Source organism: Thermobia domestica, chromosome 1 (genome assembly GCF_964235325.1).
Source record: "Thermobia domestica chromosome 1, izTheDome1.hap1.1, whole genome shotgun sequence".
Classification (NCBI taxonomy): Eukaryota; Metazoa; Arthropoda; class Insecta; order Zygentoma; family Lepismatidae; genus Thermobia; species Thermobia domestica.
The window spans coordinates 27,633,351-27,649,741 of NC_137454.1; the positions used below are offsets into that span (position 1 = coordinate 27,633,351).

Below are 16,391 nucleotides of genomic sequence, written 5' to 3' on the forward strand. Positions count from 1 at the left end.
ATCTCTTGATCATAGCAGCTTCAGCAGATGGTTTTAAAGGATTATACTCCGTAGCTCACACCAATCCTAGAAATAGATATTAAAGGATATCTCGTTGATCATAGCAGCTTCAGGACATGGTTTTTAAAGGATTATACTCCGTAGCTCACATCAATCCTGGAAATAGATATTAAAGGGTATTTCGTTGATAATAGCAGCTTCAGGACATGGTTTTAAAGGATTATACTCCGTAGCTCACAGCAGTCCTAGAAATAGATATTAAAGGATATCTCGTTGATCATAGCAGCTTCAGGAGATGATTTTAAAGGATTATACTCCGTAGCTCACAGCAATCCTAGAAATAGATATTAAAGAAAATCTCGTTGATCATAGCAGCTTCAGGACATGGTTTTAAAGGATTATACACCGTAGCTAACAGTAATCCTAGGAGTAGATATTAAAGAATATCTCGTTGATCATAGCAGCTTCAGGAGATGGTTTTAAACGATTATACTCCGTAGCTCACAGCAATCCTAGGAATAGATATTAAAGAATATCTCTTGATCATAGCAGCTTCAGGAGATGGTTTTAAAGGATTATACTCCATAGCTCACAGCAATCCTAGGAATAGATATTAAAGGATATCTCGTTCATGATAGCAGCTTCAGGACATGGTTTTAAAGGATTATACTCCTTAGCTCACAGCAACCCTAGGAGTAGATATTAAAGAATATCTCGTTGATCATAGCAGCTTGAGGAGATGGTTTTAAAGGATTATACTCCGTAGCTCACAGCAATCCTAGGAATAGATATTAAAGGATATCTCGTTGATCATAGCAGCTTGAGGAGATGGTTTTAAAGGATATACTCCGTAGCTCACAGCAATCCTAGGAATAGATATTAAAGAATATCTCGTTGATCATAGCAGCTTGAGGAGATGGTTTTAAAGGATTATACTCCGTAGCTCACAACAATCCTAGAAATAGATATTAAAGGATATCTCGTTGATCATAGCAGCTTCAGGAGATGATTTTAAAGGATTATACTCCGTAGCTCACAGCAACCCTAGGAGTAGATATTAAAGAAAATCTCGTTGCTCATAGCAGCTTCAGGAGATGGTTTTAAAGGATTATACTCCGTAGCTCACAGCTATCCAGGAATAGATATTAAAGGATATCTCGTTGTTCATAGCAGCTTCAGGAGATGGTGTTAAAGGATTATACTCCGTAGCTCACAGCAACCCTAGGAGTAGATATTAAAGGATATCTCGTTGATCATAGCAGCTTCAGGAGATGGTGTTAAAGGATTATACTCCGTAGCTCACAGCAATCCTAGAAATAGATATTAAAGGATATCTCGTTGATCATAGCAGCTTCAGGAGATGGTTTTAAAGGATTATACTCCGTAGCTCACAGCTATCCAGGAATAGATATTAAAGGATATCTCGTTGATCATAGCAGCTTCAGGAGATGGTTTTAAAGTATTATACTCCGTAGCTCACAGTAATCCTAGAAATAGATATTAAAGGATATCTCGTTGATCATAGCAGCTTCAGGAGATGATTTTAAAGGATTATACTCCGTAGCTCACAGCAATCCTAGGAATAGATATTAAAGGATATCTCGTTGATCATAGCAGCTTGAGGAGATGGTTTTAAAGGATATACTCCGTAGCTCACAGCAATCCTAGGAATAGATATTAAAGAATATCTCGTTGATCATAGCAGCTTGAGGAGATGGTTTTAAAGGATTATACTCCGTAGCTCACAACAATCCTAGAAATAGATATTAAAGGATATCTCGTTGATCATAGCAGCTTCAGGAGATGATTTTAAAGGATTATACTCCGTAGCTCACAGCAACCCTAGGAGTAGATATTAAAGAAAATCTCGTTGCTCATAGCAGCTTCAGGAGATGGTTTTAAAGGATTATACTCCGTAGCTCACAGCTATCCAGGAATAGATATTAAAGGATATCTCGTTGTTCATAGCAGCTTCAGGAGATGGTGTTAAAGGATTATACTCCGTAGCTCACAGCAACCCTAGGAGTAGATATTAAAGAAAATCTCGTTGCTCATAGCAGCTTCAGGAGATGGTTTTAAAGGATTATACTCCGTAGCTCACAGCTATCCAGGAATAGATATTAAAGGATATCTCGTTGATCATAGCAGCTTCAGGAGATGGTGTTAAAGGATTATACTCCGTAGCTCACAGCAATCCTAGAAATAGATATTAAAGGATATCTCGTTGATCATAGCAGCTTCAGGAGATGGTTTTAAAGGATTATACTCCGTAGCTCACAGCTATCCAGGAATAGATATTAAAGGATATCTCGTTGATCATAGCAGCTTCAGGAGATGGTTTTAAAGTATTATACTCCGTAGCTCACAGTAATCCTAGAAATAGATATTAAAGGATATCTCGTTGATCATAGCAGCTTCAGGAGATGATTTTAAAGGATTATACTCCGTAGCTCACAGCAATCCTAGAAATAGATATTAAAGGGAATCTCGTTGATCATAGCAGCTTCAGGAGATGGTTTTAAAGGATTATACTCCGTAGCTCACAGCAATCCTAGCAATAGATATTAAAATATATCTCGTTGATCATAGCAGCTTCAGGAGATGGTTTTAAAGGATTATACTCCGTAAGTCATAGCAACCTCAGGAGTAGATATTAAAGAATATCCCCGTCGCTCATAGCAGCCTCAGGAAATGGTTTTATGGGATTATATTCTGTGGCTCGTGACAGTTCCAGAAGTAGTATTAAAGAAATTCTCCATAGTCCGTGGCGATCGTGGGAGAAGGTTTTTGGTAGGTGAGCGATTAGCACTGGTCTGATACTCTCTTGGTTCCGTCATTGTCATTTATAGCTATCTTCTTGGAGGGAGGACCTATGTAGGAGTAGTCTGTCTTCTTCGTGGTTTTTCGACTGCACTTTGTCTCTTACTGGTAGTGCACCTTTCGTCGTCTGCAACTGTTTGTTTATAGTTGGTAAAAGCACGTGTTTGTAGTGAGAACATCTGGCGTGTAGTACGTGTAAATATATAAAACCTTACAATATTTAAGATGGTGTTTAAATGTGCACATTTGATTATGTAAGAATTTTGTTAGTCTTATCATTGGATCCATGTCAAGGCTAATTTGAAACCAAAATAGTAATTAATTATTCCAAATCATAATTCAATCTTAGTGAAAATAATTCGTTCAGAAGTCAGAAACTGTGCTTTATATCTTCATTATTTTCTGTGTTACTTATGATACCCCGTCCTTATATAACATTTTTAATTGAAAGCCCTCCCCATATGGATAGCACGTGTGTCTTTGATGCACGTGGTCTCAAGTTCAATTCCCAGTAGAAGAGCAAACACAATTCTTTCACAGCATTCACTTTCACTGATCATTTGTCGTGTTTATACTGAAGGGCGTGACCATGAGACATAAAGCTAAAAGAAAATAGGTGAAATATGAGAGGAAACTGAAAACCCGGGAAAACCTACGGATACGAGTTCGTTAATCACGAACTTACATGACCTGGGCTCAAACCAGCTATCCTTTTCACCAGACAACACCTTACCACTCAGCCACCGTACTGCCACATTTTCAGTTGAGTTATAAAGAAGTATTGTGGGCACGGCCGGCCCTAGGCATTTTGCTGCCCCATTTTTTCATACTGGAGTTTGTTTGACCATTTGCTTTAGCACTGTCCGTGTGACCTTCAACTAATTCGACCTAAACATGATCTACAAATATAGTATTCAAATAGAAAGTCACCGTATTAAATTTAACTACCATAGTCATGAAGTTTGTTTCCTGCAAGAAATATTAATAAAGGTAACCAAGAAAGTTCTGTTGCGAGACAGCGAAGAAACACAGGTGTCTGCTCGCATTGCCTTCTGGTCTAGAGTCAAAACATGTGGGACCCACCGACCCAACTTGTAGTGCTTCCCAAGTTGATGGAGGTGCTGCCCAAAGGTTTCTCCACTCACACTGAATTATAGTCCCAGTTCCTCACATATTTGGCCACTGTTCGTCTGAACTGCTGCCTGAAGATATTCATTTTATACATGTGTTGGTCTTCCGGCACATGGTGCGTCTTTGAGTGTTTCGTCACCGTCCCAAAACTTGTTATACCTCCACAGGACTATCCGCGTAGTCACAACATCCTCACCAAAGGCCTGGCATATCTTCCTCCCCGCTGGAGCTGCGTTTGACCCCAGTTTGAACTCGTACAGCATACACGCCCTTATGATGCTCTGTGGAGATCCCATGTTCACTCTGTCCTTACGTAGGTTCACGGTGTAACTGAACTGCCACAATCAGGTAGTATGTTGGATATGCTTACACCAACAACTTACCTTCGCCTTATCTCCATTCGCATTCAACTCACGGTATGAGGGCCAATTGAACACAGACCTCCACAAAAATCGACTGAACTTTCTTTGGTAACCTCTATATTTTAAATAATATAGTTATGATAGATTTTGCCGCCCCTCGGAACTTGCCTTACGTGTTGCACATATTATACAGCCGACTCTGAATGTGGATGCGAAGCACTTGGTATTAATTTTGACACTGTGCGATACATTTTTTCTGGGTACTCTAAGGGTTAATTTAGACCCAGGCCGACTTATTTTAAAAATTGCTTTTCCTGTTTCGTCGATAAATTTGCCTCAGTCTGAAATAATTTTATATCTGTTATCTGGTTCTGAGAAGAAATATACATATAGATTTAGTCATATATTTTCGAGGCAAACTTTTGAAATCTCATGTATCTTTTAAGAAACATTGGTCTATATAGCTATAATGCACTGAACGCTTATATACCTAATAGCGTAGGGTTACACTAGATTACAAACAAGACATTTGAACGTGCTTAAAATTGTGCAAATCATATCATGGCGTTTCTGACACATCGTGATATATTTGTCACGCACGGTGGACTTTCTAAAATCTTTTTTAAAAGAGGGAGGACATGCATGTTTTATCCGACAAAAAAATTTTCTCCACGTGTTTAAAGGTTGTTTCTCCGTATCTCTCAATCGTATCTCCCGTCGTCGTCACGAGTAGGACTGATTATTCTCACTAAAAGCTGTAGTGGGAGTATGTTATTCTAAATGGAAAGATTGAAAAATTCATGCCAAATACTTATATCTTTTATATGTGAATGTTGCATGTTGCAACAGGTTTCGTGTTCAACATTGGAAAGGTAGACTAATCAAGAGAACGCTGAGAGTCTACTAAATACGCATTCTACCCTTTCGCTCGGTGCAAGGACTTCTCCGTTTGGTTAACCCATGGAACGGCAAGGTAATTTGCATCCAACGAAACCTCAAGATCGGGTAATTTTTTTTACCCATGCAGGTTTCTTGTAACAACTGAATGTGTTTTCCAGAGGCAACACATGCTACTGTTAAACTTTTGTTTACATATTTACTTCGACTGGCTGGTTACATGCTATTTCTTTTACTAATAGCGCCACCTAAACGTAACATTTATAAATCACGGCTCACACAAACAATTCTTTCGCTTCCTCACAAAACAATCTTTTAAAATTAGTAGCAGTCCCACGTGTGTACCAGGTGATGGAGTTTGGTTTGTGTTGCGTGATAATTTCTCAGTATTGAAACAGGAAATAATAGTAGATAAACATCACTTCCGGTTTTAGTATAGAGGTTAGACTGGAGATGGATATATTATTGTGACCCTTAATTGATAGCAGAAAACCTCTATTCATTATCTGTTACTGTTTTCCCACTATAGTGATTAACGTACAAACCGGAAATGGTTTATTTCTAACATTTACAGTTGAATATCATTTCCATCACCGAACTCTAGTTCTAATTTTTCACCGTCTACATCGTGGCCAAAATTGATTGTGATCCCATCCAATAGTTCGTGAGAGTTTTTGTCTCGGACACGCTGGCTAACAGATATACAGAGTGCGGTAATTGGAAATCGAGACTCGATGGGACAGGCGCCGTTTGAGGAGTCCAAAACCAAAATAGTCCATTTGGCTGATATCTGGACTCTTGACAGGGATATCAGAGAAGGAACTTACCGAAGGTCTAGTTTAATGTTCCATACGGCGACAGAATTCCAGCGATATTTTCGCCGTGTGGCTGGATCGCTTCCCTTGGTGTAGATCAACATGGTTCACGTCTTGTCCCCATAATGTTGGGAGTTCATACTGGTACATTTCCTTCAGGACATAAGACTGGTACTACGCAGAATTGATTTTGACGTTTCGCTCCACTTTTCGGAGACGCAATTTGCCCCTGTACAAGAAATCAGCTACAGTCATCAACCCTTTTGGGAAACGGTTCTATCTGGTCACAACGGTGTTGTGGGCCCAAGACTCCGTACCGCATATTTTCGTATAATATAATTCACTCTGGCACGACCTACAGAAGAGTTACGCACTTAATACATTTCTACGACGCCATGCACTTAGCGTCCTAAAGGGCCAAAATGAATCCCTCAGTTTCGGCGGCATCAGACTATCTTGACCACACTGCTATACTACCTAACGAACGAGTTACTGTCGCTTGCGTCATGACAATCTTACGCGCACATTGACTTTGGCTCAATATATATTAAACAATGTCTGTATTTTCCCGTGTGACAGGCACATCCGATTGGAATAGAACAGGAATCCCGTAGATATTTCCATCACCCTATGTTTCTGGTGCAAGCCTGACTGTCACGAGATACGTAAAATATAGAATCTACGTATGGGATGTCCAAAAGACGACCTGTAGATATGTGGTGCATCGTTGATTTTGACAGTCACGTGATTCGAGCCCAAAACTTCTCAATCGCCACTTATTTATGATCAGGCACTTATATCAAGATCAGCTAGAAAGGTGCTGGTGCTTGTTTCTTCACAATTCTTTGTGAATCGCTCACCGATTGATGAAAAGTGATAACAAATATTATTGGTTCAGAATTACTGTTTTTTAAAGTATGTTTTGACACTGCTTTTGTAATTATTCCTATCTTCTTTTCCTTAGAATCGAATCTTACAACTTTAATTTCACGAACAATACGAACTAGAGATTTGAAATTTTGTTTAGATACGTAAACCCGATAGCAGTTCAATATTTTCACATAATTTTCGCTATAGCTTATTGTTTTGATATATCGTATAGTGGTCGGTACTAACTACATATTCTGTTCCATTATGCAACCAAAACTACTCTGGAGTTGGCATGTACAGCCTAACATTCAGGAAATGTGCAAGACGTTTTTGTTTTACATAGTGAGATTATTTTTCTTTTACCGTAAAATACCGTAAAATGATAACCGTAAAATATTTATTTCGCAATATGGTTGAATGTGAAAACATCTTTGAAGAAAAAGTAACAAATAATAACCGTAAAAAGCTTATTTCACAATATAATTGAATGTGAAAACATCTTTGAACAAAAAGTAACTAATAATAACCGTAAAAAGCTTATTTCACAGTATGATTGAATGTGAAAACATCTTTGAACAAAAAGTAACTAATAATAACCGTAAAAAGCGTATTTCACAATATGATTGAATGTGAAAACATCTTTGAACAAAACGTAACTAATAATAACCGTAAAATACTTATTTCGCAATATGATTGAATGTGAAAACATCTTTGAGCAAAAAGTAACAAATAATAACCGTATTTTTTTTTTTTTTCGTAAAATGGTTTACAGAATAATTGAGAAAGTTTTCGTGTTGTTTTAGAGAACAAGAGTAACTGTTGATGTCCGTCTTAGGACCACAGTACAATACCTTAAACAAATGATGACATCTACTACCGTGTGTAGTCGTAGAGTAGTTTCCGTTGAAGATTTATTCTATTGTTTTTTTTTCAGTCCATAGTCACCAAAACAAGCGTAGATGAGTGAAAATAGAGGATGGAGTCTAGGAAAGACGGAGAATGTAGCAAAACCCATCTCCTTGTGTTGTGTTCCAAAAGAACTTGTAATCGCTGCAGGCGGAAGGAAAGTCATTGAAAAGAGGTTCCGTGAATTATGGCCTGTCACAAAACTTCGTTCATTCATTTTTTTTCTGTGGAGCATTTTGTTGTCTCTGATGCTCAGTTGTTTTTTTTTCGTATTGTCGCCTCTTTTCTCTTGTTTTACTTTTTCGTGGCGTTTTTTACTTCCATTGTGTGAATTGTGTGTGTCGTTTTCTTTCACGTGCATTTTGTAGATCCACGAAGTGACAGTTGGAGAAATTTTAAGACAAACAATGTAACTTCTCTAGTTAGTTGTAGAGTGATTCCATCTTTTTAAGATCTACTTGAAATCTGTTTCTTTTCATTTTTGTTTAGTTTTCAATCCTGAAAATTCTCTATTAGGAGTTGAAAGATACATAGGACTTCCTGTGAGCGATATCCTGTTTTGTGTGGTTTGAATTAGTTGAATCTCATAGTTGTAAAAAAAAAAAAAAAAAAAAAAAAAAAAAAAAAAAAAAAAAAAAAAAGGAAAAAAAAAGAAAAAGAAAGAAAGAAAAAGAAAAAACTGCCATCCATTTGATTTTTATTTACGTCAACATAGAAACCAAAGGTTTGCACGCTATGGCTCCGTGGTAGAGCCCCTGGTTGAATTTCGGCCCTCCCCAAGTGGGTCTTTTGGTGGACAAAGACCATGTGCGTAGGTTTTCTCGCTGTTCTCTCATTTCTTCCCACGTTCTGCATTGCACCATTTCGTTCATTATCATCGGGGCCCCTCCCTCATTTTCCTTCTATCGTACCTTCTATCACTATCGTGTTGTAGTTCCTCCTTAGCCAATGTTCCAACCGGTTTCTCTTTATAGGGGAGAGTACGGTAGCTTAGTGGTAGAGGGCTTACTTCTGGTGTGTGGAGTTCTTAGTTCGATCCTCGCCCAAGTGAGTTTCCTACTTTCTCTTTTCATCAGTTCTTCCATCATCTTTCACTTAATCACACCTGTCTCCCTTAACGCCTAAAAGGCCATAAACGTGGGACGTTAAACTGAAATATTTCTTCTCGTTTGTAGTTTCACTGAACTTAATACTTTTCTCGTCTACTACAGTATTTCCACTACTGCCTCATTCATTTTCCATTTGATGCCAACTAATTTTATTCAATTTTCTTCATCTCTTTCCGCTGGTCTAGTGGCAAGCGCGTGCCCCATAGATGTACGTGGTACTGGGTTCAATGCCCGGTGGGAGAGCATTAAATATATTACGGTGATTCGGATTCTCCCTTAAACTGTAGGTCCATTTCTCATATAAGTCCACTGTAGGTAGAGGTCTGCACGGGCCAAAAATTTTAGGCCGACCCGGCCCGTGAATTTATAATGTGAGGTCCTACCCGAGTCCGAAATATGTTTTAGCATTTAGACCCGAGCTCATATGATAATCAAATGAGCCCGTACTTCAGAAACGTAATAATTAATGCAAAATTGTATTTTTATTTACAGCAATTAGAGGGTTAATTTCGCAGTTGTACTTTTGAAAGTTCTCCAGAAAGAACGGTATCGTTGTACAGTATATTTACAAAGTCATGTCCGGAACTCACGAGAAATATAGTTTTATATTTGAAAATTTACGGCCCGAGTCCGGGCCGGGTTCGAAATGATATATTGTTTGTAAGCCCGACCCGTTCAGACCGCTAACTGTAGGTCCTGTAAAATGCGTGTTTCTAGTTATAGTCGATTGTTATGTTTTGCATTGACGTATAAACCTTATAGTGGAAGAGAAACATTACTGCTTTAAATTTCAAAATAGAAATTTTCAATAATAAATGATTGAGAAAATGATTACGTCAAGGACATGTGTATAGATTAAAATGAATGTGAAACATACCAGGCTATGCTTTCTTTACCTAAAAGCAAACCAGAATTGTAACTTTATAACATTACGTTTTTATTCACACTGAATGTGATTAAATTCCCTGCTATAATGTAATTGTATTAATGGTGTGTTACTGTGGTTAATCACGTTGGTATTAATTCTTTTAATTTTTATTAATTCCAGGAGGTGCAATTGAGAAGCTATGCGAAGCAGCGTTGGAAGAATCGCTAACTGACCGCGGCGCCGTGGTTCGAGCGGCGCGGTGCCTCTTGTCTTCCGTCACCAGGGTGCTTCTTCTGGCAGACATCGTAGTTGTCAAACAACTGCTATTGGCCAAAGACAAGGTAGCGTCCGTTCCTTTATATAATTCTTTTATCAAATGTTAAACAATGGATAACAACGCTATTGTTTAATTCATTTTTTCTTTCAGTTCATTGTTCTGTTGCGTAATAGTCTGTTTTAAACCCAAGAAGCAGAGATACAGAACAAATCTCTTGTGTGTCGCAGCCGAATGAACGTTTGGTCTTAGTTATTGTGAGGAATCCGATTCAGCTGACATGCTATAATTTCATCAACGTGTCATAATATTCGCCTGCTGAAAGCAACTTTCTCATCAGAGGTTTCTCGCAATAGTGCGTGGCGAGCTCATTGGTTCACTTCAAATGTCAATTTGGCTACCGTGGAATGTGCAAGGGTATTTTGAAAAGTTTCCGCCCGACACTTAATTATCGCGCCACTGGTAATAAGTCATTCATGATATGTAGTGCCATCTATGGGAGAAATAATGTATCAATTTCAACTATACAGCTGCATCGGTTATTTGGAAGCACTCATTTGAATCAGTCACTGCGCGTTGACATCCCATGCTGCAAGACAATGTTCCAGCACATATCATTGTTGGTGCCAAGGGTGTAGTGAAAGAGTATGGCTTTGATGAGATTCAGCACCCACCATACAGCCCAGTTTTAGCACTACAACCTTTGTCAACAATAGCCGTGTGGACTGGAGCATTGCCATGCAGTGTGCAGAGTCCAACGCATAGGGACCGATTTAAATCACTGCCTCCAACGAATTGACGCCAATGATGCCAACCTGGAAAATTATAAATTCTCATCTTTAGAGTCAAAAAGGCTCATTTTACTTTTGAATTTTCCACGATATACTAATTCCAAGATTAAATATTACTACTACTACTACCACTACTACTACTATTATTATTACTACTACTACTACTACTACTACTACTACTACTAATAATAATAATAATAATAATAATAATAATAATAATAATGAAATGTGAAAGAAACTATTCGATCTTCCACGAATATAAAATATGTTGTGAATAAGTATTCCTTAATCAAAAACAAGTATTGTTTGTTGTCAGAAATGTAGTGTTTTCATCATACTTTTGTGCCATCATCTCATGCTGAGCGTAACAATGCTAGAAGAACTTTGTTTTCCACATATTCTGTGGGGAAAATTTTGGAAGTTTCTCGTTTGATATTTTACTTTTTTCTTTCTTTCATTTGTTCCTCGCTTGGTATTTTTCTTTCTTTCATTTGTTTGTTCATTATTTTGTTTTACAAGAGCACAATTTTCATTCGTTGGCGGTTGATTTTTTTTAATCTATCGCATACTCCACAAAATGCTTCTTGAGTAGCACGAACTTTCGAGATTAAAAAAAAAGAAAAAAGTTCTGGTTAAAATTTGAGAATTACCACTAATTTTACGCTCTTTCATATTCATTATATCTATTTCGCGCCCCTATAGTATTTTAGTGGCGTAGATTTTATATATACGAAAAATCTCATATATGTTGCCAATTTCCATGAAAATTACCTTTATCTCTTTCGGAGAAAATTAATGTTAAAACATCTCAAAATGTTTTTTTTTTTTTTTTCCTCGGGTTAACATCACTGACTGACGCTGATAGACAGTTGAAACTAATACACTATTTCTTCCATAGATGGCATTACGTGCCATGAACGGGTTATTACTATTGGTGCAATTTTTCTGCGTCAGGATAGAAAGTTTTGGAAAGTACAACTTAACTAACTACCTAATAGTGTCAAAGAAGTGGTTGTAGGAAAACCAGAACAGTGAAAAAGTAGTTGTAAATACACTTGTCTTGGGTTTATTCAGGGTCATACCTTGTGGGGGGCAGGAGGGGCAACTGCCCCTCCAGGGAAGCTCCCCGCTGTTCGAGGGGGGCCCATTTTAAGACAAAATTTTCTTACTCCATATATGATACGAAAATGAAATTATAAATGAAGCATCAAGTAGGTTCACTACATTACATAAACAAAGCAGCACACAAAAGGTAAATATAACAAAAATGAGTCGTGGTACATTTCAGTAAAAAATGTCTACTATTAGGGGCCCTAGAAATAATATTTATTCGTATGACTTTCAGATTTGTCAATATTGTTCCTTTAATTAATCTGTTATGTGTAGAACGGGCCCAGAGGCGTAACTAATGGCTCCGCAGACCTTACCGTGCGGGAGGGCCCACAGGCTCCGAGAGCCCATAAAGAGTAAGAGAAAGATAGAAAGAGGGACCCAGGAATTAGAAAAACTTTTTCAAGGGGCACAAATAGAGTGTTAATGCTCGCCCCCCCCCCCCTCCAGAAAAAATCTAAGTTACGGCGCTGGATTTATTGCTATTCATAAACTGCCAGAACTTGCATTGCTTTTAGACTGAGCGTCCTTTCTCATCTTACGATCTTGCTTCTCTGTGTTCTTGCTGCGAGCGGAAGGCTGTTAATTGACTCGTATACTCGGCCATTTCAAAGTGATTGTTTAGTCGTTTTTTTTTTTTTTTTTTTATTTCGGCTTAATATGTATTAACCGTCTGATAACGTTGATCTTAAAATACCATTCCCAAATTTTATCTTAAATACGTATGTTGTATCAAGACAATCAATTTGTTTTACTTTGTAACTTCGTACTAACAATAAGCAGCGCGTAGCAAAGTCTCAGTATACACCGCTTGTAGGAATTTAGTTCCTCACAGTGTACACAACGCGCAAATTAAGAATTCAAGCTTTCCTGGTGGCGAATATTATAGAGATGTTCTCGGGATATCAGGAGGTCAAGTCCGACGATGGTGTCCATGGGTGGCTGAGTTGAAATCCTGTATCCGTGTTGATATTCTATACAGGATTTCAACTCAGCCAGACATGGACACCAGTCATAAAGAAAGCATAAATGAATACGACCAATCAGCGTCAAGCTATACACCATCCAATCAGAGACACGGATTCTTAAGCCCCCTTACCTCTCCTATATATAGTACACACGAACTGGTCTCAGTATAATCGCCCTGAAGACGAGAACGATATCAGTTCTTGAAACGTCGGCTCTATCGTCGGACTTCACCTCGCTGATATCCCGAGAACATCTCTATTGTAACGCGAAAATTGTTAACTTCGAATTTTTGCATTTCCTCCCACTCTTTACTCTGCTCTTAAAAATTTAGTAAAATAAACGAATATTTGAATATAGGAAAAATTTAGGTCTTTAGGCTTATCGAGTAGCAAGTCATTTATATTGTTTCATTTTAGCGTTGTGTTCTACAAGACTTAATAGTATTTTACATCCTGAGTATATTTAAAAGCACTGCTGGTATTCTACCAAATAGGATGATATCCTCAATTACTCCCATAGGAATATATGGGAAACTGATTTCTAATTGTCCACATCTTGGTACTAACTGGATGGATCACTTCCATCAACAAACTCGAGTGCTAAATTTTGTCCCTTTATATTGTAGTAAAAATTGAGGGTGATCCATTAAGTAGTTTTTGAATTTTTGTGACTCCCGGATGACAATCTAGGTAAATATTATATAAAGAAGTTTTTGGTAAACTGAGTTCCCTAAAAATGAATACATTTCGTCGTTGTACTGTTGTAAAGATCAGATATGGGTTCGAATATTTGCTAGGATGAGTTGAGTTTTTGTGTTTTATATCCTGTTGCAACACCAAGGTTATGAAGGCATTATCTACTATTGCCGTAGTCTTCGAACCACAACTAGGTTTGAATCCTAAGCAATTGATGAATGCATAAATATCATATAGCCACTAAGGAGCTCTCTTCGAATTAGCCTTTGACTCTTTGTGTCCATATGGACTTTGACTTTTTGTGCTCATATAGGACTTGTGTCCTTATGGGACTGACTGTGTCCGTATGGGACTTTGACTCTGTGCTCTTATTGGACTTTGACTCTTTGTGTCCTTACGAAACTTTGACTCTTTGTGTCCATATGTGACTTTTAATTATGTGTTATTATGGGACTTTGATTTCCTATCCTTATGGGAGTTTGTCTCTGTGTCCTTATAGAACTTTGTCTCGTTTTGTCCTTATAGAATTTTAACTCTGTGTCCTTATGGGACATTGTCTCCTTGTGTTCTTATGGGACTTCGTCTCTTTGTGTTCTTATGGAACTTGGACTCTTTTTGTCCTTATAAGACTTTGACTCTGTGTCCTTATGGGTCTTTGACTATGAGGTTATGAGGGACATAACCTACTACTACTGTGGGTTTCGAACTATCACTTTAACTCGAATTCGGTGCAGTTGTCGAACTTACAATCCATCATGCAAGATCAACTCTTATAGTGTAGTTGTTTCTCAATTCCTATCACGACCCCCATTATATCACACCCTCTTACCAGCAACCCCCTTATAATTTCTGGTTTGTAATAAACTCGTCTGGGATTTTTAATATACCTATTGTGGAGATCTCATGATATCCATATATTTCTATAATAGTAGATCCCATTTCTTATATATAGTAGATACAGTAACTTCCCTAAAAGCAAATGGATTAATACCAAATTTGGTCAGTTCATTTATATTACAAATATCGAATCCGATCCGTCATAGTTTTGGGTACAAAACCTCGCGGACCGAAACATCGCCGACCAAAACCTCGCGAGCTAAAATCTCGCTTTGCCAAAACCTCGCCTGTCGAAAAACTCGCTGCCCAAGACCTCGCGGGCCAAAACCTCGCCTTGCCAAAATCTCGCGTACCAAAATCTCGTCATACCCAAAATATCCCCTGGCCAAACCCTGGCGGTCCTGATCTCGATACACAGAATCTCGCCTGGTCTGAACTACACGGGATGTAATCTCGCCAGGGAAGAAATGTCGCCAGTATAAAACGTCGTGGCGACGATTTCTTCGATGTAGAATGTTCTATATATTGCTATATCTGTATATTTTGTAATAACACATAATTGCATTAAAATAATGAGAAAAAAAATTCTAACGCGTGCTTTGAAAATTTATTCTATATAAAAATAAAAATGACTATGTTTGTGACATCATACCTCTTGACCACCCGACCGATCTCCATGAAATTTTCAACAGATCAGGTTCGGGCCTGGGATGTATTTTATAATTTCACTTTGACGGCACAACGAAGGGAAGGGGGAGATATGTAAAACTAAATAAAACTTAATAATTCTTGAACCACGAGACCAATCTCGATCTAATTTTCTACACAGATCAGGTTAGAGCCTGGGATGGTTTTTATCATTTCACTTTGACGGGAAGGAGGAGGGGAAGCGGGCGACATATAGAAATACATAAAAATGAATGGTTGTGTTTGTGACTTAGTAACTTTTGAACCACCCGACCGGTCTCAATCAAGTTTTCAACGTATGTGGGGTTTGAGCATGGGATTTTTTTTTTTTTTCACTTTTACTATGACCTTAGGAAACTCTAACAAAATCGATAAATATTTATGAAAGTATGAAATAATATCTGAGTTTTTACGTCCCTTGATTATGTCCTGTGGGTTAAAGGAGACGTAGATGATCAGAATGAAGGAAATGATGGAATGAAGAAAGTGGGAGGAAACGGCAATACCCCGAGAAAGCCTACGCTCATGATATATTGTGTATTCTTCTTCTTCTTCTTCTTCTTCTTCTTATTATTATTATTATTATTATTATTATTATTATTATTATTATTATTATTATTATTATTATTATTATTTGTAATATGAATTTGCATATTAAGAAACTCATTGGGTAAATTTCAAAGAAAGGTTTCATTTCGCAAGATTTTGGCCAAGCGAGATTTTGGTCTGCGAGGTTTTTTGACGGCGAGGATTTGACCAGGCGAGATTTTGGGCGGCGATGTTTCGGCCGCGAGATTTTGTCCGTATCCCCCGTCATATTGCTCCAAAATGAAGGCTGTTTGAAAATTTTAAAACTTCATAACTTTCTTAATTTTGGGTCACATGATAAAAAATGTAGTGATTTCTAATTTTGGTTAGAAAAAACTTGTACAGTTGTTAAAAAAGTTATTGAGTATTTCAATTTTTGAGAGGCCGCCACTTTGAGTTACCTCATATTGTTGTGAATTTGGTACATTGTTGTGTATGTGCTCAGTATCACCAAAAACTATTAAAAGCAACCTACTTGTATTCCATGGTAGGCATTAAAACAAATACAAGAAATCGCTTATCAGTTGAAAATGGCTGATAATGTGTGTCAGTAAGATTGAACCGGACATTGCCGCACTAGTGAAATTACACATGCCTACGTATCTCATTAGCTGTCAATTTTAATTGTATTTAAATGCGCAAGTTTTGTTGCATTCATATTT

General features: G+C 37.7%; 1 protein-coding gene across 3 annotated transcripts in view; it reads left to right on the top strand.

Annotated features, from left to right (window-relative positions):
* alpha-Catr (alpha-catenin related) overlaps positions 1–16,391 on the top strand; it is a 791,894-nt gene that overhangs the window by 598,888 nt on the left and 176,615 nt on the right. For all 3 annotated transcript variants that reach the window (XM_081755693.1, XM_081755675.1, XM_081755683.1), the window contains one exon: positions 9,959–10,119. In XM_081755693.1, coding sequence (XP_081611819.1) covers positions 9,959–10,119 — 161 coding nt within the window. The remainder of the gene's footprint in view (positions 1–9,958; positions 10,120–16,391) is intronic.